Consider the following 25,087-nt stretch of genomic DNA (forward strand, 5'->3'; position numbering starts at 1 on the left):
CAAAACCTTAATGACTTGGAGAAGATCTGCAAAGAGTAGTGGAACAAAATCCCTCCTGAGATGTGTGCAAACCTGGTGGCCAACTACAAGAAACGTCTGACCTCTGTGATTGCCAACAAGGGTTCGGCCACCAAGTACTAAGTCATGTTTTACAGAGGGGTCAAATACTTATTTCCCTCATTAAAATGCAAATCAATTTATAACATTTTTTACATGCATTTTTCTGGATTTTGTTGTTGTTATTCTGTCTCTCATTGTTCAAATAAACCTACCATTAAAAGTATAGACTGATCATGTCTTTGTCAGTGGGCAAATGTACAAAATCAGCAGGGGATCAAATACTTTTTTCCCCTCACTGTAGGTCAATAGTGTCAATGTAAACGTTTTGCTTTCCTTCCCAACATGGTCTTTAACCAGGGACCCTCTGCACACATCGACAACAATCACCCTCAAAACACCATTACCCGTCGCTCCACAAAATCTGCGGTCCTTGCAAAGCAAGTTAAACAACTACTTCCATGTCACCACTCTAAATGCCACTAATTCGCACCACTAACTAGCTAGCCCTTTCACACCGGTAACATTCAACCCCCTTTGACTTCCTTCTCCTCAGCAACCATTGATCCTTGTACTCCAAACGTAACCCATTATGTCCCTTACAGCTCTCTCACATTTCAGCAAGCCTCAATGGCTAACACCCGCAGACAAAAACATGGAAATTCTTCCATTCTTTTACTAGTAGACCAAATAAAACACATTTTCAAACAGCGTTCTGCATTTACCTCTATCGTAGGGTTTAAAAACGAACTTAACAACATTAACAATCCTAAATTGCTGTAGTAACTTCATTTTGGTACAGTTTATCTGTTACGATATTGTGTCAGTAATACTTCTGTAGTTACCTCAACCCAAAATTTGCTATATTCCTCAGTCAATGTTATCTTTCATACTCTGCTTCCTTCCAACACTGCTTCATTATTCCTGGTGTTTGTTTCTAAGATCTTAGCCACAGCTCTTCTGAAACCACCAATCCGCCATTATTAGAATACAGCAGATCTAGGTAACTGTCCTTTCTAAGTAGGCTACAAGTAATACCAAACACTTGCTGTATTTGACCAGCATATATTGAATTTATATCCATAGTATTAATATACCATTTATAGATTGACATTACGCCACCATTCTCAAATCGTTTAATCTAGCAAACCCGTAGGCAATGCAAAAAAAGACTACCACGAAATCGTCTCGCTATTCCTGTTAAATAAGTGAGTCTATCAATTTTAACCACGCACGCTTCAAACCTTCTCTTCGACATCACCAAACCAAATACTCTGTAGTATCCATTCAAGCAACACATACCAGCAGCTGAATTACTCTCAGAAACCCAGATTTTACTCTATGCCATTGAAATGACAAATAAATCCACAAATAGCGCAAATACAATGGTTTGTCATCTTACCATCTGATACAAAATGAAGTTCCTTCCCTTCACCACCTTAGCTCCACACTGATAATTTGTTTAATGGAAACCCTAAATTGGCTTTCTACAATATTATAACTTACGTCTATAAATTCCACTCCTTATCTCTATCACATGATCTAACAACGGTACAACTTAGAAAACACGTATTCATTATTTCCCCATCCATGACGTACGTCTACGTTTGTGTGAGCAAGTTAATACATATATAACGTTAGAAACTTCTAAGTACTCACATCCAAGAATCCCTTCGTGGTTTTTAATCAATTCTCAATTGACACAAATCACCTTTTTCAAATACAATCCCAGCGGAACCAAAAAAAACTGACTGTAGTTTCCACTACTCTTTAAAAGATCCTCACAATCTCCATACCACTCCTTGATATTCTATGACTTAATTCTGTTATATATCGTAACTTCTTATCCAAACTTCTATCAAATTATCATACCCATTTTTACAACTTATTATGCACCCCTCAGATTCAAATTACTTTCTGCTATTTGTTCATAAGATAGCCCATGTTGTCCCATTCAATTACTTAACTTCGTTAGCTGACTTTTTCTCCTTATTACTTATATTTCCTTGCCATTGTGCGCTCATTAAATCGCATGCTTTATACGCCTCTTTCATATAATGTATATTCCATTTCGTGTTGCTTATGACGATATTGTCAATTACATATTTTCGTGATATCTGTAACTTATCCCTTTAAAAAAACCTTAATCATTATCTGTCCATGGGATAAATCACCAACATATGGTCCCCCATTGAAAAATCCTAATTTACTTAACATCTACAGTCGGAAGTTTACATACACCTTAGCCAAATACATTTAAACTCAGTTTTTCAATATTCCTGACATTTCTAATCCTAGTAAAGATTCCCTGTCTTAGGTCAGTTAGGATCACCACTTTATTTTAAGAATGTGAAATGTCAGAATAATAGTAGAGAGAATGATTTATTTCAGGTTTTATTTATTTCATCACATTCCCGGTGGGTCAGAAGTTTACATACACTCAATTAGTATTTGGTAGCATTGCCTTTAAATTGTTTAACTTGGGTCAAACATTTCGGGTAGCCTTCCACAAGCTTCCCACAATAAGTTGAGGTCATTGTCCATTTGGAAGACCCATTTACGACCAAGCTTTAACTTCCTGACTGATGTCTTGAGATGTTGCTTCAATATATCCACATGATTTTCCTTCCTCATGATGCCATCTATTTTGTGAAGTGCACCAGTCCCACCTGCAGCAAAGCACCCCCACAGCATGATGCTGCCACCCACGTGCTTCACGGTTGGGATGGTGTTCTTTGGCTTGCAAGATGCCCCCTTTTTCCTCCAAACATAACGATGGTCATTATGGCCAAACAGTTCTATTTTTGTTTCATCAGACCAGAGGACATTTCTCCAAAAAGTACGATCTTTGTCCCCATGTGCAGTTGCAAACCGTAGTCTGGCTTTTTTATGGCGGTTTTGGAGCAGTGGCTTCTTCCTTGCTGAGCGGCCTTTCAGGTTATGTCGATATATGACTCGTTTTACTGTGGATATAGATACTTTTGTACCTGTTTCCTCCAGCATCTTCACAAGGTCCTTTGTTGTTGTTCTGGGATTGATTTGCACTTCTCGCACCAAAGTACGTTCATCTCTAGGAGACAGAACGCGTCTCCTTCCTGAGCGGTATGACGGCTGCGTACCATTGTTTGTACAGATGAACGTGATACCTTCAGGCGTTTGGAAATTGCTCCCAAGGATGAACCAGACTTGTGGAGGTCTACAATTTTTCTTCTGAGGTCTTGGCTGATTTCTTTTGTTTTTCCCATGATGTCAAGCAAAGAGGCACTGCGTTTGAAGGTAGGCCTTGAAATACATCCACAGGTACACCTCCAATTGACTCAATGATGTCAATTAGCCTATCAGAAGCTTCTAAAGCCATTACATCATTTTCTGGAATTTTCCAAGCTGTTTAAAGGCACAGTCAACTTAGTGTATGTAAACCTCTGACCCACTGGAATTGTGATACAGTGAATTATAAATGAAATAATCTGTCTGTAAACAATTGCTGGAAAAATTACTTGTGTCATGCACAAAGTAGATGTCCTAACCAACTTGCCAAAACTATAGTTTGTTAACAAGACATTTGTGGAGTGGTTGAAAAACTAGTTTTAATGACTCTAACCTAAGTGTATGTAAACTTCCAACTTCAACTGTAGACTCTTAGCTTTCATTTGACACCCAATTTGACATGCTCCTATGAACTTCACATATTGGTGCTCTTGGGTCCTTTTACATGAAAATTACCGTATGTCTAATCACACATCACAAGTGAGTCATGATCACATTAAACATGGTTTCTATTTGTTTGATACCATTCCATTCACTCCACAAATGAGTCACATCACACTCCAGTGACTGTTGTCATCATAACAACGCTGACGGACCGGAAATGTGACACTACAATATTTCAGCTTCAATAGCCAGCTGTTATTTCCCTTGAGATAACTGCATATGTTGTCCTGTTTTGGGGAGTGGATCTGTGACTTACAGCAAACAAAATAGAGAGGCTAAAATATATAATAAATCAGGGGGAGTTGGAATTGCATCCCTTAGCCAGAACACTTACCTCGTTGAATGGAATTGAGGCTGTTTTCACTATGTGAGGATGTCCACATTGCTCAATGTGATGTAATTGAGTTCAATGCAGCACAATAGCTTGAATACACAGTTGTTATTTTCAGTCAGCTTGTTAGCTGGTTTAAGAGGGACAGCTGCAATCTTAGCAGAGGGCTATTATACTGTATATACAAGAATAATAGGAACACTGAGTCTGAATATTTGAGAGAAGAAATACAAAGACATTCAGGACAACAAAGTGTTGGGAGATGAAAGCTTAGAAAACACTAAATAAAGAAAAGTAAAATAATTTTGGGAAATAAAGAATGTTTTAAGAACTAGACCATTTGATGTCCCCAATCTCCCTTGTGTGAATGATACTACTATGGTGACAGGCCCTCTGTCTACCAGTACCAGTTAGTTTCTCACACTGTGGTTCTAAACTGTTTGTGTCAGCGAGTTTCTTACAGTTGCTTACAGTTGGATAGGGTTTTTAAAAGTGTCAAAGTTGCGTCAATTCAAATCTGGTATTAGGAACAAAAGAGGTCAACACGACTTCTAAGATATACTAGTATTTTAATTAATGTAAAACCTTCAATGGTAAATATGTCGTTCGTATATACGGGCTCCTTGAAATACCTCGCAGGGCACTCAGAGAACTAATCCATTGTTTCAGATTGTTCTTCAAATACGCTTGACAGTTCTCAGTTCCCGCTCTCTGCTGGCCAATCAGAGTAGAGACTGAGCGTGGTTTAGACTTACTCAGCCAATCCGTTGGCGCACCGGCTAGTCCCAGCCCCTTGGCGCATCCCTGTTGCCAGGCATAAGTTCTTATCATAACAACCTGTCATGGTGAGAAGAGCCAGCTCCCCTAGACACCATTCCTACGTCCAAGAAAGGTTCACAGATCACAAAGAAACAGTATAGTCTATTATTTGGAGACACAAATTATTATCTTATCTTACCCCCTAAAACAGCTCTTCACATCAATCACAGCTTGCCAGGTGACACAACCCACATCAGCACAGTCAAGAATGCATTCTTTCTAAGTTAGTCATCCCATCAATTATGAGAATAATAAATCCCCCACAAAAGTAATATCTGAAATTAAGTTGACTTTGTTGTACCAAATGTCAGTAGCCTACTTTGTTCTGCCTACTAATTGTACCTAACCACTTTGTTAAATGAGCCCTCTAACTTCTCAACCTTGTCCAATGCAAGTGGATAGAGAACAGAGCATTCCTCTAGTCTACACAGTGCATTGACCATAATAGACTGGTCTCTCCCTTCATCCATTGATAGATCATGGATGATTTTAACCAGTTGGGTAAAAACTTTATCCAATGGTTTTTCCTATGCTGAATATTTGTTTGCCCAGTAGTTTTGATGTTTTCTTTGTTGGGAAAAATTAAGCATTCAGCAATACTGTCCTTCCTCATAGAAATAGAATCACTATAGTGATACGATTATATTTATATTATCCTTTCCCATAGGCTGACTAATTAGGTACTTTGTTGGGACTAATGCATATAAACAGGCAATGAAACAAGAATTCCCTCCCGGGTTGGTTCCTGTTGATACAATGATTTAAAGCCATTGATCCGTCATGGTATTTTACAGCTCAGTGTGTTATTATAGAAGGCAACATCCATCCATGGTTCCATCCATAGGTTAGGTTAGAACACTGTGACCACCAGCTGCAGTGCAACACTCGCTACCCCCTCTAACTACAACCCACATATGGTGTGCGTCCCAAATGGCACCCTATTCCCTATTTAGTGCACTAGTGTGGTGCCAGGACAACAAACTCTCCTTCAATGTTAGCAAGACAAGGGGCTGATCGTGAACTACATCGATGGTGCTGTAGTGGAGCGGGTCGACAGTGTCAAGTTCCTCGGTGTCCACATCACTAAGAATCTATCATGGTCCACACACACCAACACAGTCGTGAAGAGAGCATGAACATGCCTCTTCCCCATCAGGAAGCTGAAAAGATTTGGCATGGGCCCTCAGATCCTCAAAAAGTTCTACAGCTGCACCATTGAGAGCATCTTGACTGGCTGCATCACCGCTTGGTATGGCAACTGCTTGGCATCCGACCTCAAGGCGTTGCAGAGGGTAGTGCGTATGGCCCAGTACATCACTGGGGCCAGGTTCCCAGCCATCCAGGACCTCTATTCCAGGCGGTGTCAGAGGAAGACCCTAAAAATTGTCAAAGACTCCAGCCATCCAAGTCATAGACTATTCTCGCTGCTACTGCATGGCAAGTGGTACCGATGCACCAAGTCTGGAACCAACAGGACCCTGAACAGTTTCTACCCCCAATCCATAAGACTGCTTAATGGTTAGTTAAATAGTTAACCAAATAGCTACCCAGACTATCTGTATTGACCCTTTTTGCAGTACCTTTTTTGACTCATCACATAAGTTGCTGCTAATGTTTATCATCTATCCTGCTACCTAGACACTCTATCCCTAGTTATATGTACATATCAGTGGCGGTTGGTGCCGTTTAAGATGAGGGAGGATTATAATTTTTTTAATGAGCATGGCCTTATTTCTATTACACCATATTGGACTGCCATTCATATTCCATTCACCCAGCTCAATGTAACATCAATAGGTTTAGGCTACTAAATGATACTTGAATTTACCTGATACTCATCAAGAGGTTGCTACAACCTGATCTAGGGTGTAATCATTAGTCTAACAGTTTCAAACAAGAGTTACAATTGGACAAATTCAGGTATGTTTATCCCCGTTTAGTTCCGTTTGCTTCCATTTCAGAAACGTGTTTCAACAGAATCGGCGGAATGAATACACCCCTGATCACACACTAACACAGTTCACATTCATAGCAGCCACATACAAACAGCATGATCCCTTTGACTGTTGTATAATTCCTTCTCACATCTACGTGCTCTCCTCCTCTCACCTTTTCCCTTCACTTGTGGACTTCAGTGCACAACACATCAGCTGTCTGTGACCAGGCAAAATAAAACGTTCCAAGCCAAACCTTCATATCATAACCGCTAACCGCTACACACAGCCTACATCATTGTCACCATATTAGCTAACGTCATAGTCAACATAGCTACTAGAACTAATGCATTAGTAAACCCACTACAATCATGCAGTACAGTCAGCAAGCAGTTTAGCAGTTACACCGGCGGGCCCCGGTGTCAATAAATGTAGATGGGTAAAATAAAATAAAAAAGCAGACATTGAATATCCCTTTGAGCATGGTGAAGTTATTAATTACACTTTGGATGGTGTATCAATACACTCAGTCACTACAAAGATACAGGCATCCCCCCTAACTAATTTGCCGGCGAGGAAGGAAACCGCTCAGGGATTTCACCATGAGGCCAATGGTGACTTTAAAACAGTTACAGAGTTTAATGGCTGTGATAGGAGAAAACTGAAGATGGATCAACAACATTGAAGTTACTCCATAATACTAACCTAAATGACAGAGTAAAAAAAAGGAAGCCTGTACAGAATAACAAATATTCCAAAACATGCATCCTGTTTGCAATAAGGCACTAAAGTAAATCGCAAAAAATGTGGCCAATAAATGAAATTTTTGTCCTGAATACAAAGGATAATGGCGCCGAAGGAGATGGCTGCCGTTTTACGGGCTCCTAACCAATTATACTATTGTGTGTTTTTTCACGTTATTTATAACTTATTTTGTACATAATGTTTCTTCCACCGTCTCTTATGACCGAAAAGAGCTTCTGGATATCAGGACAGCGATTACTCACCTCTTACTGGACGAAGATTTTTTCTTTAACGAGTTGGATGCGAAGGATTTTCTTCAGACACCCGACAAGGCCCAAATCCCTGACATTCGCATGAGAAAGAGACAGAGATATCGGGGACGTAGGTCGGGATGCCTTGTAAGGATCCGACAGAGAGTACGTAATCTGCCTCTACCATCAGTCCTATAAGTCAACGTACAATCATTGGATAACAAAATAGACAAACTAAGATCACGGATATCCTACCAACAGTACATTACAAACTGTAATATCTTATGTTTCACCGAGTCGTGGCTGAACGACGTCGTGGATAACATACAGCTGGCGGGATATCAAATCAAATCAACTTTTATTTGCCACATGCGCTGAATACAACAGGTGTAGACCTTACAGTGAAATGCTTACTTACAAGCCATTAACCAACAATATGGTAAAAATAGCAAATAATTAAAGAGCAGAAGTACAATAAAATAACAATAGGGAGGCTATATACAGGGGGTACCGGTACAGAGTCAATGTGCGGGGGCACCGGTTAGTGAAGGTAATTGAGGTAATATGTACATGTGGTTAGAGTTAAAGTGACTATGCATGAATAATAAACAGAGTAGCGGCAGCGTAAAAGAGGGGGATGGGGTGGGGTGGGGTTGGAGGGCAATGCAAAAAGTCTGGGTAGCCATGATTAGCTGTTCAGGAGTCTTATGGCTTCGAGGTAGAAGCTGTTAAGAAGCCTTTTGGACCTAGACTTGGCACTCCGGTACCGTTTGCCGTGCTGTAGCAGAGAGAACAGTCTATGACTAGGGTGGCTGGTGTTTTTGACAACTTTTAGGGCCTTCCTCTGACACCGCCTGGTATAAAGGTTTTGCTCATCTGAGGTAGAGTATCTAATGATAAGCTATAGACCACACTATTTACCAAGAGAGTTTTCATCTATATTTTTTGTAGCTGTCTATTTACCACTACAAACCGATGCTGGCACTAAGACCGCACTCAATGAGCTGTATAAGGCCATAAGCAAACAGGAAAACGCTGGTCCAGATGCAGCACCTAGTGGCGGGGGACTTTAATGCAGGGAAACTTAAAGCCATTTTACCTAATTTCTACCAGCATGTTAAATGTGCAACCAGAGGGAAAAAAAACTCTTGACCACCTTTACTCCACACACAGAGACGCGTACAAAGCTCTCCCTCGCCCTCCATTTGGCAAATCTGACCATAACCCTATCCTCCTGATTTTTGCTTACAAGCAAAAACTTAAGCAGGAAGCACCAGTGACTCGGTCAATAAAGAAGTGGTCAGATGACACAGATGCTAAGCTACAGGACTGTTTTGCTAGCACAAACTGGAATATGTTCCATGATTCTTCCGATGGCATTGAGGAGTACACCACATCAGTCACTGGCTTCATCAATAAGTGCATCGATGACGTCATCCCCACAGTGACCGTACGTAGAGCGAGACTCTAACCCAGACACTTATAAGAAATCCCGCTTTGCCCTCCTACGAACCATCAAACAGGCAAAGCATCAATTCAGGACTAAAATTGAATCGTACTACACCGGCTTCGACGCTCGTCAGATATGGCAGGGCTTGCAAACTATTACAGACTACAAAGGGAAGCATAGCCGCGAGCTGCCCAGTGACATGAGCCTACCAGACTTACGTCTATGCTCGCTTCGAGGCAAGCAACACTGAAGCATGCATGAGAGCATCAGTTGTTCCGGACGACTGTCTGATCACGCTCTCCGTAGCCGATGTGAGTAAGACCTTTAAACAGGTCAACAGACTGATTACCAGGACGAGTACTCAGAGCATGCGATGATCAACTGGCAAGTGTCTTCACTGACATTTTCAACCAATCCCTGACTGTGTCTGTAATACCAACATGTTTCAAGCAGACCACCATAGTCCCTGTGCCCAAGAACACTAAGGTAACCTGCCTAAATGACTACCGAACCGTAGCGCTCACGTCTATAGCCATGAAGTGCTTTGAAAGGCTGGTCATGGCTCACATCAACACCATTATCCCAGAAACCCTACACCCACTCCAATTTGCATACCACCCCAACAGATCCACAGATGATGCAATCTCTACTGCACTCCACACTGCCCTTTCCCACCTGGACAAAAGGAACACCTACACTACCAGTCAAAAGTTTGGACACACCTACTCATTCAATGGTTTTTCTTTATTTTTACTATTTTTTATATTGTAGAATAATAGTGAAGACATCAAAACGATGAAATAACACATATGGAATCATGTAGTAACCAAAAAAGTGTTAAACAAATCAAATAATATTTTATATTTCAGATTCTTCAAAGTAGCCACCTTTACCTTGATGATAGCTTTGCACACTCTTGGCATTCTCTCAACCAGCTCCATGAGGTAGTCACCTGTAATGCATTTAAATTAACCGCTGTGCCTTCTTTATAGTTAATTTGTGGAATTTCTTTCCTTCTTAATGCGTTTGAGCCAATCAGTTGTGTTGTGACAAGGTAGGGGGGTATACAGAAGGTAGCCCTATGTGGTAAAAGACCAAGTCCATATAATGGCAAGAACAGCTCAAATAAGCAAAGAGAAACAACAGTCCATTATTACTTTAAGACATGAAGGTCAGTCAATACGGAACATTTCAAGAACTTTGAACGTTTCTTCAAGTGCAGTCGCAAAAACCATCAAGCGCTATGATGAAACTGGCTCTCATTAGGACCTCCACAGGAATGGAAGACCCAGAGTTACTTATTTCATAGTTTTGATGTCTTCACTATTATTCTACAATGTAGAAAATAGTAAAAAATTGAGAAAAACTCTTGAATGAGTAGGTGTGTCCAAACTTTTGACTGGTACTGTACGTGTGAATGCTATTCATTGACTACAGCTCAGCGTTGTGTCAGCCTATTAATTATGAAAATATACAAAATTCCTTATTACTAGGCTATTCAAAATCAAATACAAATACAAAAACTGTAAGCCGCCCTGCACAATCAATGAACCAACAGCATCCCCTAGGGCTGGCTGTTCGCTCCCAGACTCGTGGATAGAAATGTTGGAGCGTAGCATAAGGTAACCAGTCTATCCAGTATGCATAATAATACAGTCCACACTCAAAGGCGAATACTCACATTTGTTTAATTTTGAAGTATAGGTTAGACCAATTATGTTCCAAAGACATCTTTAAATCAGTTTTGTTTTCTGCTTTTCTGCCATGCGTAATATGTAAATAATAATTATAAATAATATGTGGTAGGTTATGTATTGTATAACAACACCACAATCATCATTTTAATTCATGTTTTTTTTTTTCGGGCTTGGGCTCATAAGCCTATGCATATGCATAAGCTCTAATAGGCTATGCATATTGTGTTTTGAATGAATCATCACCTTAGAAAGCCTGTCCATTTAGTTTCGTTGTGTTAGGCTTTGAAACAACATCCACAACGACCATGTTTTCCACTCAGTTTCAACCTGCTTTTGAACTTTCTTCAAATTGATCATCACAGTGAGGTGAGTTTTTAAAGCATGATACTGTTTCCATGATAAGTGTGTGATGTGATTTTTTTTGCATTTGCATTGATGTCAGAATGGTTAGAGGGACAATAGAGCCCTGAGTACCAGGCCATTAGCAACCTGATGGTGGTTAGGGTACTACCAATGTATGTCCTGAGTGCATAAGAGATTACCTTGACTCAACGGTAACGTGGAATTTTACTGCGATCATGACTCATTACTGCCGGTGTGATGGTAATGTTGTCACTGCAACAGCCCTATTCCTGAGTGGCCTAGTTACAGTTTTGATTTAAATCGGCTTGCAAATCTATGGCAAGACTTGAAAATGCCTGTCTAGCAATGATCAACAACCAACTTGACAGATCTTATTTTTTATTTATTTTTTATTTAACCTTTATTTAACTAGGCAAGTCAGTTAAGAACAAATTCTTATTTACAATGCTGGCCTACCAAAAGGCAAAATGCCTCCTACGGGGACGGGGCTGGGATTAAAAATAAAAAAATTGTACAAAACACACATCAAGACAAGAGAGCCTACATAAAGAGAGACCTAAGACAACAACACAGCATGGCAGTAACACATGATAACACAGCATGGTAGCAACACCACATGACAACAACATGGTAGACACAATCTTGAATAATTTTTAAAGAATAATGTGCAAATATTGTAAAATACAGGTGTGCAAAGCTCTTACAGACTTACCCAGAAAGACTCACAGCTGTAATTGCTGCCAAAGGGGATTCTAACATTTATTGACTCAGGTGTGTGAATACTTATTGTAGTGGCAAGGGTTCATTATTCTAAAATCCCACTTCTATAAACACCTAAATACAGGTTTGGTTCCTTATGGGTTTCCATAGATGAGGCATTTTATAATCTGGAACATTAGCAACTACATAAGTAGAATACTATAGAGCTACTAGGCCTCTTCCATCAGGTGCAATCACCTGTCCTAATGAGTTACTGACACTTATCTTTACCCATAACCCTTCATTCTCTATTCTTACAGGTAAACCATAGGTGTCCACCAGGTGTCACAATAGCATCCATAAAAGGCTTCTGATATACATACTGTATTTAACATAATGAACATTGTACATACATTCATCTACAATAATAAGCATTTTCTATAGATTTCTATATCTTTCATAAAACAACCCAAATAAGTTAAATACTTTTTTTTTCATTTTTAACACTTATGTAAATGATATATTTCTGTATTTCATTTTCAATACATTTGCTAACATTTCTAAAAATACATGTTCAGTTTCTCATTATGGGGTATTGTGTGTAGATGGGTGAGGAAAAAATCAATTGAATCCATCTTTAATTCAGGCTGTAACACAACAAAATGTGGAATAAGTCAAGGGGTATGAATACTTTACCTCACTGTATGTCAGGTCGCTGAGTTGGCCTAAGCATTGACCCCTCATGGTAGAGACCAAGCCCTCTGGTCACAGATGTTCCTGTAGGATTGATAGAAATGCTGTCAAGCTCAAGATCAGATCATTACCATTGAAGTGAAGGGTAAGAGAGAACAACACGTTTTTACACTTGCTGATCCAATTTATCAGCTTAATTTATCAGCTTACCATCCCTTCATCCCTGTGTGTCTGTGAGGAAATATAACAACCCAGTAAAAATTCAAATATTCAGCTTGACCTTTTAAATATTAGGAAATGTAATCATTACCATCTGTTGTTACACAATTGCTTGAAACTCTCCGCTTAATAAGTGGGCAGACAGGGCAGAGATTACGCATGTTTATATTTCAGATCCATAAAAGTCAAAAATCTCCAGAGTAAATATGAGTCTGTCAAGCAGTAATGACGTCTGACGTGTGTGTGTGTGTTTGTCCCAGTGTCCCCTGCAGCGGAGCGTCTCCGCTATATCCTGGGAGAAGACGATGACATGCCCACCCCCACCCTCTTCACTGAGATGGACACGCTGCAGCAGGACGGGGACGAGCTGGAGTGGAAAGAGTCTGCCAGGTGACTTCTGACCCATAGATCACATACAGACATACAGAAACATACAGTAAAAGCCAGCCTTGACAGCCAATATCAAGTATGTCAAGTTCATGCCAAGATTTTGACAGTCTATGTTATAGCTATAGCTATCAACTACTGAGTCACCTGTAGTGTAGGCTAATTCATATTTTAACATGCGTATGGTGATACCAAAAATACATTTCATAGAACAAATTGTCCCACTCCTTTATCATAGACGGATGTCATTCTAGAACCCACCAATTTTGTCATGCATTTCATGTTTATTATGGCATGCATGATGAATTAATGTCTTATTGTTAGCATGTGTCATTCCCAAGACAAGCAGTCAGTGTTTACATCATACCAGTTTCGACGTGAATTATTTGTCCCTTCCAACTCATTTGATGCCTCCAACTCATGCCCTCTTTCTGTCCCTGTACTGGGGTCCAGGTGGGTGAAGTTTGAGGAGAAGGTGGAGGACGGAGGAGAGAGGTGGAGCAAGCCCCATGTGTCCACCCTGTCCCTGCACAGTCTGTTTGAGCTCAGGACCTGTCTACAGACCGGCACTGTGCTGCTGGATCTGGAGGGATACTCACTGCCTCAGATAGTTGGTGAGCAACACAAATTCCCCTTTACAGAGCACTAATGCATACCAAATAAGTATTGTGTGATTCGTACCTAATGTTTAGAGATAGTACTGTAAATAATTTCAATTCTCTGTCACAAATGACAAGCAGAGGTGTTATCCCTTCTAAGAACAGTTAGCCTAGTGTGTACAGTGTATTTTAGTGATGCTAACAGCATCCAGTAGTTGACAAGAAAGGCTGTTGGTTGTGAGTGATACTACAAACAGTACTAAGACAACATTCTCCTGCAGATGAAATCATTGATCGGCAGATAGATGAGGGCATGTTGTCTCCTGACCTAAGAGAGAAGATCAGCTTTGTCCTCCTGAGAAAGCACAGGCACCAGACCAAGAAGCCCATCCACCGCTCTCTGGTTGACATGGGCAAGGCCAGCGGTGGTGGTGCCCGTGAGTGTCCCTCTCCTCTATGGTCAAGTATGGCCATCGGTATCCCTATACACGTTATAGTACTTCCTAAGTTTTACACTTGCAGCCTACTTATATACATTTTTAAAAAAGTGTATTATGCCCACTGTATAGGCTTTCTTACACTTTCTTTAATTGCAAATTATCATCATTTCATGCAGTCATCTCAGTTTTATTCAATTGAATTAAATAAACTTTATCCCCAAGGAGAAATTATAGTCTATCTCCGTAAACAGTCTCCTGTCTTCCTTACTTGTATTTCCTCCTCAGCTCGTAGTCCAGGTGCAGCGGCCGCATTCAACCGCTCCATTGAGGACCTCCGCATGAAATCACAGTCAGGAGGCTATGGTCGTCTGCGTGAGTCTCTCTCTCATCATCTCTCTAGAGCCTGTCTGTCTCTTTTTCTCTTTCTTTCACACTCTCTTCCTGTGACTTCTTGTATCGCTCTTAAAGATGCACTCTGCAGAAATCGTTCCTCCATTTCCTGGTTGCTAAAATTCTAATAGTTTGCCTAATTTCAGTTTATGTGACAAAACAAGCAAGTATAGTGGAGAGATTCATTGTACCATCTAAACGCTATGAAATATATTTTTCATAACCAAAACTATTGTATTTTCAGCTGTTTGAAGCTGGTGTACAAAACCAAAAGTAAAAGACGCAAAAACAAAACTTAAGAACTGGAAGCATAGAAATGGTGCACATAGAACAGATCTACCGCTTTTTATACTTGCTTTCAATGAGAATGACAGATCTATAACATACATATTATATGTGCATTTGGTCGGGTCACCCAAAAAGTTACATATTGCAGCTTTAAATATCCTATTATTCCCTTCTCTCTTTTTAGATGTGTTTGAAGCTATAGAGAATACTACAGGGTTCTCCCCAAAGAATGTAAGAGAGGCGCTGCACCACTATGTAAAACAGTATATTATTTGTTATCATATAAGGCCATATTTTGCTCTAGGTTGCAGGAAATGGCAGTTACAGGTGTTAAAAAATTTAAAAGTCTCGGAGTCCAATGGGGAGCACTGACCCCCTCCTGGCCTCCTCCCCGGCCATACTCAGCAGCACCACCTTGTTAAAAAATCTTGAGGAGAACCCTGTACTGATAATATTTAATCCTCTTCACGGCACGAATTCCTTTTATTTGAAGAAGAGAATCTCAGTTGATTTGCACATGTGTCTTTGATACATAGAACACTCTCCATATCCTCAACATTGATATGATAAATTATTCACATGTACTGTGTTGCTTTACAGGTCATGCCCATAGTAGGAGTATGAATGACATTGCAGACACTCTGAGCACAGACCAGGTGACCCACTGATACAACAATACAACTCAGCAGGCTCAATTCAATCAAACATCATCCTTGCAGAGCGAAACTACAGGTTTTACGGAATTATTGTCATAATATAATTTAGGTTTTCTAATCTAGGTTAATTTAGGTTAGTTTCATTACTTAAAATGTGCACTTCCTCTGTGCAGAAATTATGTTAGTTTTCCGCAAAGATGTTTGATTGAATTGCAACCAGAGTGTTTGTAGGAATTCATATTCCTTCTTTTGCAATGGCAAAACGTGTTGAGTTTGTGTATCCATACAGTATGTGTTTGTGCCGAATTTTCAAAATCCATTTAACCAGTAAATGTGCTGAATTTGACATATACAGTGGGGAGAACAAGTATTTGATACACTGCCGATGTTGCAGGTTTTCCCACTTACAAAGCATGTAGAGGTCTGTAATTTTTATCAAAGGTACACTTCAACTGTGAGAGACGGAATCTAAAACAAAAATCCAGAAAATCACATTGTATGATTTTTAAGTAATTATTTTGCATTTTATTGCATGACATAAGTATTTGATCACCTACCAACCAGTAAGAATTCCACGTCTCACAGCCCTGTTAGTTTTTCTTTAAGAAGCCCTCCTGTTCTCCACTCATTACCTGTATTAACTTCACCTGTTTGAACTCGTTACCTGTATAAAAGACACCTGTACACACACTCAATCAAACAGACTCCAACCTCTCCACAATGGCCAAGACCAGAGAGCTGTGTAAGGACATCAGGGATACTCATTTCTCTCTGCCTCCTTCTTTCCACTCCTCTCCTCTTTTGACCTCACCCTCTCACCGTCCCCCCCTACTCACAAGGCAGGCAATACGCTTGACCTCATCTTTACTAGATGCTGCTCTTCTACTAATCTCACTGCAACTCCCCTCCATGTCTCCGACTACTTTGTATCCTTTTCTCTCTCGCTCTCCTCCTACACTACTCACTCTGCCCCTACACAGATGGTAATGCGCCGCCGCAACCTTCGCTCTCTCTCTCCCACTACTCTCTCCTCTTCCATCCTATCATCTCTTCCCTCTGCTCAATCCTTCTCCCTCCAATCTCCTGATTCTGCCTCCTCAACCCTCCTCTCCTCCCTTTCTGCATCCTTTGACTCTCTGTGTCCCCTATCCTCCCGGCCGGCTCAGTCCTCCCCTCCAGCTCCGTGGCTTGATGACTCATTGCGAGCTCACAGAACAGAGCTCCGGGCAGCTGAGCGGAAATGTAAGAAAACTAGACTCCCTGCGGACCTGGCATCTTTTCACTCCCTCCTCTCTACATTTTCTTCATCTGTTTCTGCTGCTAAGGCCACTTTCTAACACTCTAAATTCCAAGCATCTGCCTCTAACCCTAGGAAGCTCTTTGCCACATTCTCCTCCCTGCTGAATCCTCCTCCCCCCTCCTCCCTCTCTGTGGATGACTTCGTCAACCACTTTGAAAAGAAGGTTGACGACATCCGATCCTCGTTTGTTAAGTCTAATGACACTGCTGGTCCTGCTCACACTGCCCTACCCTATGCTTTGACTTCTTTCTCCCCTCTCTCTCCAGATAAAATATTGCGACTTGTGACTGCAGGCCGCCCAACAACCTGCCCGCTTGACCCCATCCCCTCCTCTCTTCTCCAGACCATCTCCGGTGACCTTCTCCCCTACCTCACCTCGCTGATCAACTCATCCTTGACCGCTGGCTATGTCCCTTCCGTCTTCAAGAGAGCGAGAGTTGCACCCCTTCTCAAAAAACCAACACTCGATCCCTCTGATGTCAACAACTACAGACCAGTATCCCTTCTTTCTTTTCTTTCCAAAACTATTGAGCGTGCCGTCTTTAGCCAACTCTCTTGCTATCTCTCTCAGAATGACCTTCTTGATCCTAACCAGTCAGGTTTCAGGACTGGTCATTCAACTGAGACTGCTCTTCTCTGTGTCACGGAGGCTCTCCGCACTGCTAAAGCTAACTCTCTCTCCTCTGCTCTTGTCCTTCTAGACCTGTCTGCTGCCTTTGATACTGTGAACCATCAGATCCTCCTCTCCACCCTCTCCGAGCTGGGCATCTCCGGCGCGGCTCACTCTTGGATTGCGTCCTACCTGACCGGTCGCTCCTACCAAGTGGCGTGGCGAGAAGCTGTCTCCGCACCACGTGCTCTCACCACTGGTGTCCCCCAGGGCTCAGTTCTAGGCCCTCTCCTATTCTCGCTATACACCAAGTCACTTGGCTCTGTCATATCCTCACATGGCCTCTCCTATCATTGCTACGCTGACGATACACAACTAATCTTCTCCTTTCCCCCTTCTGATAACCAGGTGGCGAATCGCATCTCTGCATGTCTGGCAGACATATCAGTATGGATGACGGATCACCACCTCAAGCTGAACCTTGGCAAGACGGAGCTGCTCTTCCTCCCGGGGAAGGACTGCCCGTTCCATGATCTCGCCATCACGGTTGATAACTCCGTTGTGTCCTCCTCCCAGAGTGCGAAGAGCCTTGGCGTGACCCTGGACAATACCCTGTCGTTCTCTGCTAACATCAAGGCGGTGACCCGATCCTGCAGGTTCATGCTCTACAACATTCGGAGAGTACGACCCTGCCTTACACAGGAAGCGGCACAGGTCCTAATCCAGGCACTTGTCATCTCCCGTCTGGATTACTGCAACTCGCTGTTGGCTGGGCTCCCTGCCTGTGCCATTAAACCCCTACAACTCATCCAGAATGCCGCAGCCCGTCTGGTGTTCAACCTTCCCAAGTTCTCTCACGTCACCCCGCTCCTCCGCACACTCCACTGGCTTCCGTTGAAGCTCGCATCTATTACAAGACCATGGTGCTTGCCTATGGAGCTGTGAGGGGAACGGCACCTCCGTACCTTCAGGCTCTGATCAGTCCCTACACCCAAACGAGGGCATTGCGTTCATCCACCTCTGGCCTGCTGGCTCCCCTTCCTCTGCGGAAGCATAGTTCCCGCTCAGCCCAGTCAAAACTGTTCGCTGCTCTGGCACCCCAATGGTGGAACAAGCTCCCTCACGACGCCAGGAGAGCGGAGTCACTCACCACCTTCCGGAGACATTTGAAACCCCACCTCTTTAAGGAATACCTGGGATAGGATAAAGAAAAAAAAATTGTAAAGTGGTTATCCCACTGGTTATAGGGTGAATGCACTAATTTGTAAGTCGCTCTGGATAAGAGCGTCTGCTAAATGACGTAAATGTAAATGTAAATGTAAATAAAATTGTAGACCTGCAGAAGGCTGGGATGGGCTACAGGACAATAGGCAAGCAGCTTGGTGAGAAGGCAACAACTGTTGGCGCAATTATTAGAACATGGAAGAAGTTCAAGATGACGGTCAATCACCCTCGGTCTGGGGCTCCATGCAAGAACTCACCTCGTGGGGCATCAATGATCATGAGGAAGGTGAGGGATCAGCCCAGAACTACACGGCAGGACCTGGTCAATGACCTGAAGAGAGCTGGGACCACAGTCTCAAAGAAAACCATTAGTAACACACTACGCCGTCATGGATTAAAATCCTGCAGCGCACGCAAGGTCCCCCTGCTCAAGCCAGTGCATGTCCAGGCCCGTCTGAAGTTTGCCAATGACCATCTGGATGATCCAGAGGAGGATTGGGAGAAGGTCATGTGGTCTGATGAGACAAAAATAGAGCTTTTTGGTCTAAACTCCACTCGCCGTGTTTGGAGGAAGAAGAAGGATGAGTACAACCCCAAGAACACCATCCCAACCGTGAAGCATGAAGGTGGAAACATCATTCTTTGGGGATGCTTTTCTGCAAAGGGGACAGGACGACTGCACCGTATTGAGGGGAGGATGGATGGGGCCATGTATCGCGAGATCTTGGCCAACAACCTCCTTCCCTCAGTAAGAGCATTGAAGATGGGTCGTGGCTGGGTCTTCCAGCATGACAACGACCCGAAACAAACAGCCAGGGCAACTAAGGAGTGGCCTAGCCAGTAAGAAGCATCTCAAGGTCCTGGAGTGGCCTAGCCATTATCCAGACCTGAACCCAATAGAAAATCTTTGGAGGGAGCTGAAAGTCCATATTGCCCAGCGACAGCCCCGAAACCTGAAGGATCTGGAGAAGGTCTGTATGGAGTAGTGGGCCAAAATCCCTGCTGCAGTGTGTGCAAACCTGGTCAAGACCTACAGGAAACGTATGATCTCTGTAATTGCAAACAAAGGTTTCTGTACCAAATATAAAGTTCTGCGTTTCTGATGTATCAAATACTTATGGCATGCAATAAAATGCAAATGAATTACTTAAAAATCATACAATGTGATTTTCTGGATTTTTTTTTAGATTCTGTCTCTCACAGTTGAAGTGTACCTATGATAAAAATTACAGACCTCTACATGCTTTGTAAGTAGGAAAACCTGCAAAATCGGCAGTGTATCAAATACTTGTTCTCCCCACTGTACATTTAATTTAGCTTGGCAAGCAGCTGTATACTGCAGAGGATTTGTATTGCAGTTCTATTTCATTGTTGCCATGGGAGCCCGATGAGAGCCAGTATTGTTATAATTCTCATAAAATCTTTGATTGTGTTTGTTTTAGTGTTGGTGTCACAGTGCAGTCGGGAGCAGGCAGCCTCACAACTCAGTCTTTTCTAAGGGTGATTTAAAAGGAGCATTTAAACCCAGTGAGACAGACGGCCCCTCCGTAAACACAGGACAATTCCATTGTTAGCAGGGTTATTATGCTGTGAATGATGGTGACAGGGACAGGCATTGCTAAGCATTGGGTTGAAACAGTTGCCTCTTTGAGAATCTTATGCCCAAATAATTGTCTTGAGATAATGTGCTGGACAAATACGTTGGGTTTAACTCAGTAGATATGTGAATCAATACATCTCTGGGAACTTGACTGTTTCTGCATCTATTTGGCTAGTGTAAAGCAAAAGCAGACTGGCTTCCAGGCTATCCCAATCTTTTCAAACTGCCCTCACTGTTTAGTCTATGGTTGAGTGGTTTATACTACACGTAGGGGCATACATGTATACAGTAAGTAATGTACCAGTGTGGAACTGATAGACTAGGCCACATTTCACATATTCAAGCCCCAGGATTTAGGATTTTTTACATTAATTAGAATTTACGCTCAGAGACTAGTTTTGTTATCCATCAAAAACATATGCTGCCAGGAGAGCACTGAGGTGAAATGTAATGATGTTCTTCAAACAGATCATTGAGTGGATAGATAGAAGCCTAAAGGCATTGTTAGAACACAATGACAATGTCAAGAAGGAGAAAACTATTGTATGCACATATTTTATGCTTTCACTGTCGGATTTGAATAATTTATTAGTGTCATATAGTGATATTTATGTGGGTATATAAAAGAAAAACTAGGACTAGGACTTGAACTTGAAAATATGATGCAATTTCACCTTACATTTTTGTCAGTTATGCTGACAAGAAATCCAGTGTCCATACCATACAGTATATGCCATGATGTATCATCTCTCTCTGACTCTGTCCTTCTTGTCCCTCCCTCCCTCCATAGCTAAGGAATAAGTTCATGAAAAAGATTCCTAGAGATGCTGAGGCGTCTAATGTGCTAGTGGGTGAAGTGGACTTCCTGGATAAGCCCTTTGTAGCCTTTGTCCGCCTGGCACAGGCCACCACTCTGGGAGGACTCACTGAGGTTCCTGTGCCCACCAGGTAATGGCTGTCTGCCTGCCTGTCTGACACATTAGCATGTATATTCACATTACCCCTTACTCCTCTCTGTCTGTCTATCTGTTTCTCTCTCTCTCTCTCTCTCTCTCTCTCTCTCTCTCTCTCTCTCTCTCTCTCTCTCTCTCTCTCTCTCTCTCTCTCTCTCTCTCTCTCTCTCTCTCTCTCTCTCTCTCTCTCTCTCTCTCTCTCTCTCTCTCTCTCTCTCTCTCTCTCTCTCTCTCTCTCTCTCTCTCTCTCTCTCTCTCTCTCTCTCTCTGTCTCTCGCTCTCTCACTCTTTTTTTCTGTCTCTAGTTTTTCTCTCCGTATCTGTTCTTATGCCCATGCAAACATGAGCCCTAAACCATTGTTGAGGTGTCTATTTTATCCCCACTACCTAATCTATCCTTAGTTGAATGCACTGCATGTAGGTCACACTGGATAAGTGTCTGCAAAATGACAAAAATGTACAAAATGTTGGTCTGTGGTCTGACATAGTTTACACATACTGTACATAATTGCTGCCTTTCCTACTCCTTTGTATCTGTTCTTATGCCCATGTGAGCACATCTTTTGACATTTTGTGAGCCATTGTTGAGGTGTCTTTTTCCCCACACTACCACAGATTCCTGTTTCTTCTGTTGGGGCCCACAGGAAAAGCCAAGTCCTATAATCAGATTGGTCGAGCAATAGCTACTCTAATGGTGGATGATGTAAGTTTCTGTCAATGTGTTTTTTTTTCTTGAATACAGATGACATGGAAATACAGGCATGATTGTCTGGCAACTTGAGTCAGCCAAAAATGTGTGGACTTCACGTACTGATAATGAGGCCTCCATGGCTTGCTGTTGGTACCGTTCAGCCTCACCTGTCACTATCATGGACATTGACATGTTTTGAACAGAGTCCCACCACGGTCATAAATTAGGAATAGTTCCCTGGGTTTACATCCCATTACTTTATGAGGGGACAGGACAGGTCCTAAATCAGATAGGTTGTGCAGCAGTGCATAATAATGATCTATCTTTCTTTCTCACTCCACCCCCCCCCCCCCCCCCCCTCCCCCCTCTAGCTCTTTAGTGATGTGGCGTACAAGGCTAGAGATCGAGAGGATCTGATTGCAGGTATAGATGAGTTCTTGGATGAGGTAATCGTGCTGCCACCCGGAGAGTGGGACCCCAAAATCCGTATCGAGCCCCCTAAGAAGGTGCCCACGGCTGACAAGAGGTTGGAGTCATATTTAGGTTTTCTAATCTAGGTTAATCTAGGTTAGTTCCATTACGTAATCATTTCCCCACACTACAAAAGTCACTTCTGACCTCTAAGACCCAGATATGAGGTCCTTCTCAGTATTTCTGCCATCAACACTTCCCTTCCCTCTCTTCCTGTGTTTATTCCTTCTGTGTACAGGAAGTCAGTGCACTCTCTGAATGAGCTGGGTCAGGCGAACGGTACGGTGGGAGGAAGTGGAGGCCACGCGGAGGATGAGGAGATGCCAGTGGCTCACGAACTGGGAGAAGAGCTGGCACACACTGGGAGGTAGGCTACTGGTTGAGAACTGGGATTGACACCTTTTACATGTATGTTAGGAGATTAGGAAGAATGATAATGTGAAAGGAACTGGGTCTGAACTGGGATAAGAGAGAAATGCTACTGAGTGAATTGAGATATGAGGTAGAGTACTTGAGTGGAACTGGTACTAGAGCTGGGGAGGGTAGTGTGTTTTTTCCCTGTCTTACATTCGCACTTTTGGAGGTTTTACTATATAATGTCTTCCATCCTAGACACATTTCCTCATCTGCTTGCATGCACCTCCCCTATATCAAGGTGTTTTGGTACTTCCCTTATGCACTATGCTTTTCCGTGTGCTAACTTTTACTATAACATAGGTCAGTATAGTCTACCAGTCTAACAGTCTATCCTGCCCTCTAAGCGCATGAAAGAACAGTGAAGACATGAGAATAAGAGCACCTCCTCCCAGCTGCCCACTGCACTGAGGCTAGGAAACACTGTCACCACCGATCAATCTACGATAATCGAGTATTTCAACAAGCATTTTGCTACGGCTGGCCACGCTTTCCACCTGGCTACCCCTACCCCGGCCACCAGCTCTGCACCCCCCGCTGCAACTTGCCCATGCTTCTCCTTCACCCAAATTCAGATAGCTGATGTTCTGAAAGAGCTGCAAAATCTGGACCCCTACAATTTGGACCCTTTCTTTCTAAAATTAGCCGCTGAAATTGTCGCAACCCCTATTACTAGCCTGTTCAACCTCTCTTTCGTATCGTCTGAGATCCCCAGAGATTGGAAAGCTGCCGCGGTCATCCCCCTCTTCAAAGGGGGTGACACTCTAGATCCAAACTGTTACAGACCTATATCCATCCTGCCCTGCCTTTTGAAAGTATTTGAAAGCCAAGTTAACAAATAGATCACCAACCATTTCGAATCCCACCATACCTTCTCCGCTATGCAATCTGGTTTCCGAGTTGGTCATGGTGCACCTCAGCCACGCTCAAGGTCCTAAACGATATTATAACCGCGATCGATAAAAGACAGTATTGTGCAGCCGTCTTCATCGACCTGGCCAAGGCTTTCAACTCTGTCAATCACCACATTCTTATTGGCAGACTAAATAGCCTTGGTTTCTCAAATGACTGCCTCGCCTGGTTCACCAACTACTTCTCAGATAGAGTTCAATGTGTCAAATCGGAGGGCCTGTTGTCTGGACCTCTGGCAGTCTCTATGGGGGTGCCACTGGGTTCAATTCTCGGGCCGACTCTATTCTCTGTGTATATCAATGGTGTCGCTCTTGCTGCTGGTGACTCTCAGATCCACCTCTACGCAGACGACACCATTTTGTATACATCTGGCCCTTCATTGGACACTGTGTTAACAAACCTCCAAACGAGCTTCAATGCCATACAACACTCCTTCCGTAGCCTCCAATTGCTCTTAAACGCTAGTAAAACTAAATGCATTCTCTTCAATCGAACGCTGCTTGCACCCGCCCGCCCGACTAGAATCACTACTCTCTGCGGGTCACGCTGCCAAACATGCCCTCGTAAAACTGACTATCTTACCGATCCTTGACTTAATAATATAATAATAATAATAATAATAATAATATGCCATTTAGCAGACGCTTTTATCCAAAGCGACTTACAGTCATGCGTGCATACATTTTTGTGTATGGGTGGTCCCGGGGATCGAACCCACTACCCTGGTGTTACAAGCGCCGTGCTCGACTTCAGTGATGTCATTCACAAAATAGCCTCCAACACTCTACTCAGCAAATTGGATGTAGTCTATCACAGTGCCATCCGTTTTGTCACCAAAGCCCCATATATTACACACCATTGTGACTTGTACGCTCTCGTTGGCTGGCCCTCACTACATATTCGTCGCCAAACCCACTGGCTCCAGGTCATCTATAAATCACTGCTAGGCAAATCCCCGCCTTATCTTAGCTCATTGGTCAACATAGCAACACCCACCCGTAGTATGCGCTCCAGCAGGTATATCTCACTGGTCATCCCCAAAGCCAACACCTCCTTTGGCCGCCATTCCTTCCAGTTCTCTGCTGCCAATGACTGGAACGAACTGCAAAAATCTCTGAAGCTGGAGACTATCTCCCTCACTAACTTTAAGCATCAGTTGTCAGAGCAGCTTACCGATCACTGCA

General features: G+C 42.6%; 1 protein-coding gene across 1 annotated transcript in view; it reads left to right on the top strand.

Annotated features, from left to right (window-relative positions):
* slc4a5a (solute carrier family 4 member 5a) overlaps positions 1-25,087 on the top strand; it is a gene marked incomplete at both ends in the record, with an annotated part of 82,362 nt that overhangs the window by 14,526 nt on the left and 42,749 nt on the right. Inside the window, 9 exons of the mRNA XM_084177191.1 lie at positions 13,229-13,358; positions 13,809-13,969; positions 14,236-14,391; positions 14,680-14,766; positions 15,673-15,728; positions 21,253-21,410; positions 22,031-22,118; positions 22,478-22,632; positions 22,816-22,944. Of these exons, the coding sequence (XP_084033317.1) occupies positions 13,229-13,358; positions 13,809-13,969; positions 14,236-14,391; positions 14,680-14,766; positions 15,673-15,728; positions 21,253-21,410; positions 22,031-22,118; positions 22,478-22,632; positions 22,816-22,944 (1,120 nt within the window). The remainder of the gene's footprint in view (positions 1-13,228; positions 13,359-13,808; positions 13,970-14,235; positions 14,392-14,679; positions 14,767-15,672; positions 15,729-21,252; positions 21,411-22,030; positions 22,119-22,477; positions 22,633-22,815; positions 22,945-25,087) is intronic.

The sequence above is a fragment of the Coregonus lavaretus genome (genome assembly GCF_964263955.1).
Source record: "Coregonus lavaretus genome assembly, chromosome: 14".
Classification (NCBI taxonomy): domain Eukaryota; kingdom Metazoa; phylum Chordata; class Actinopteri; order Salmoniformes; family Salmonidae; genus Coregonus; species Coregonus lavaretus.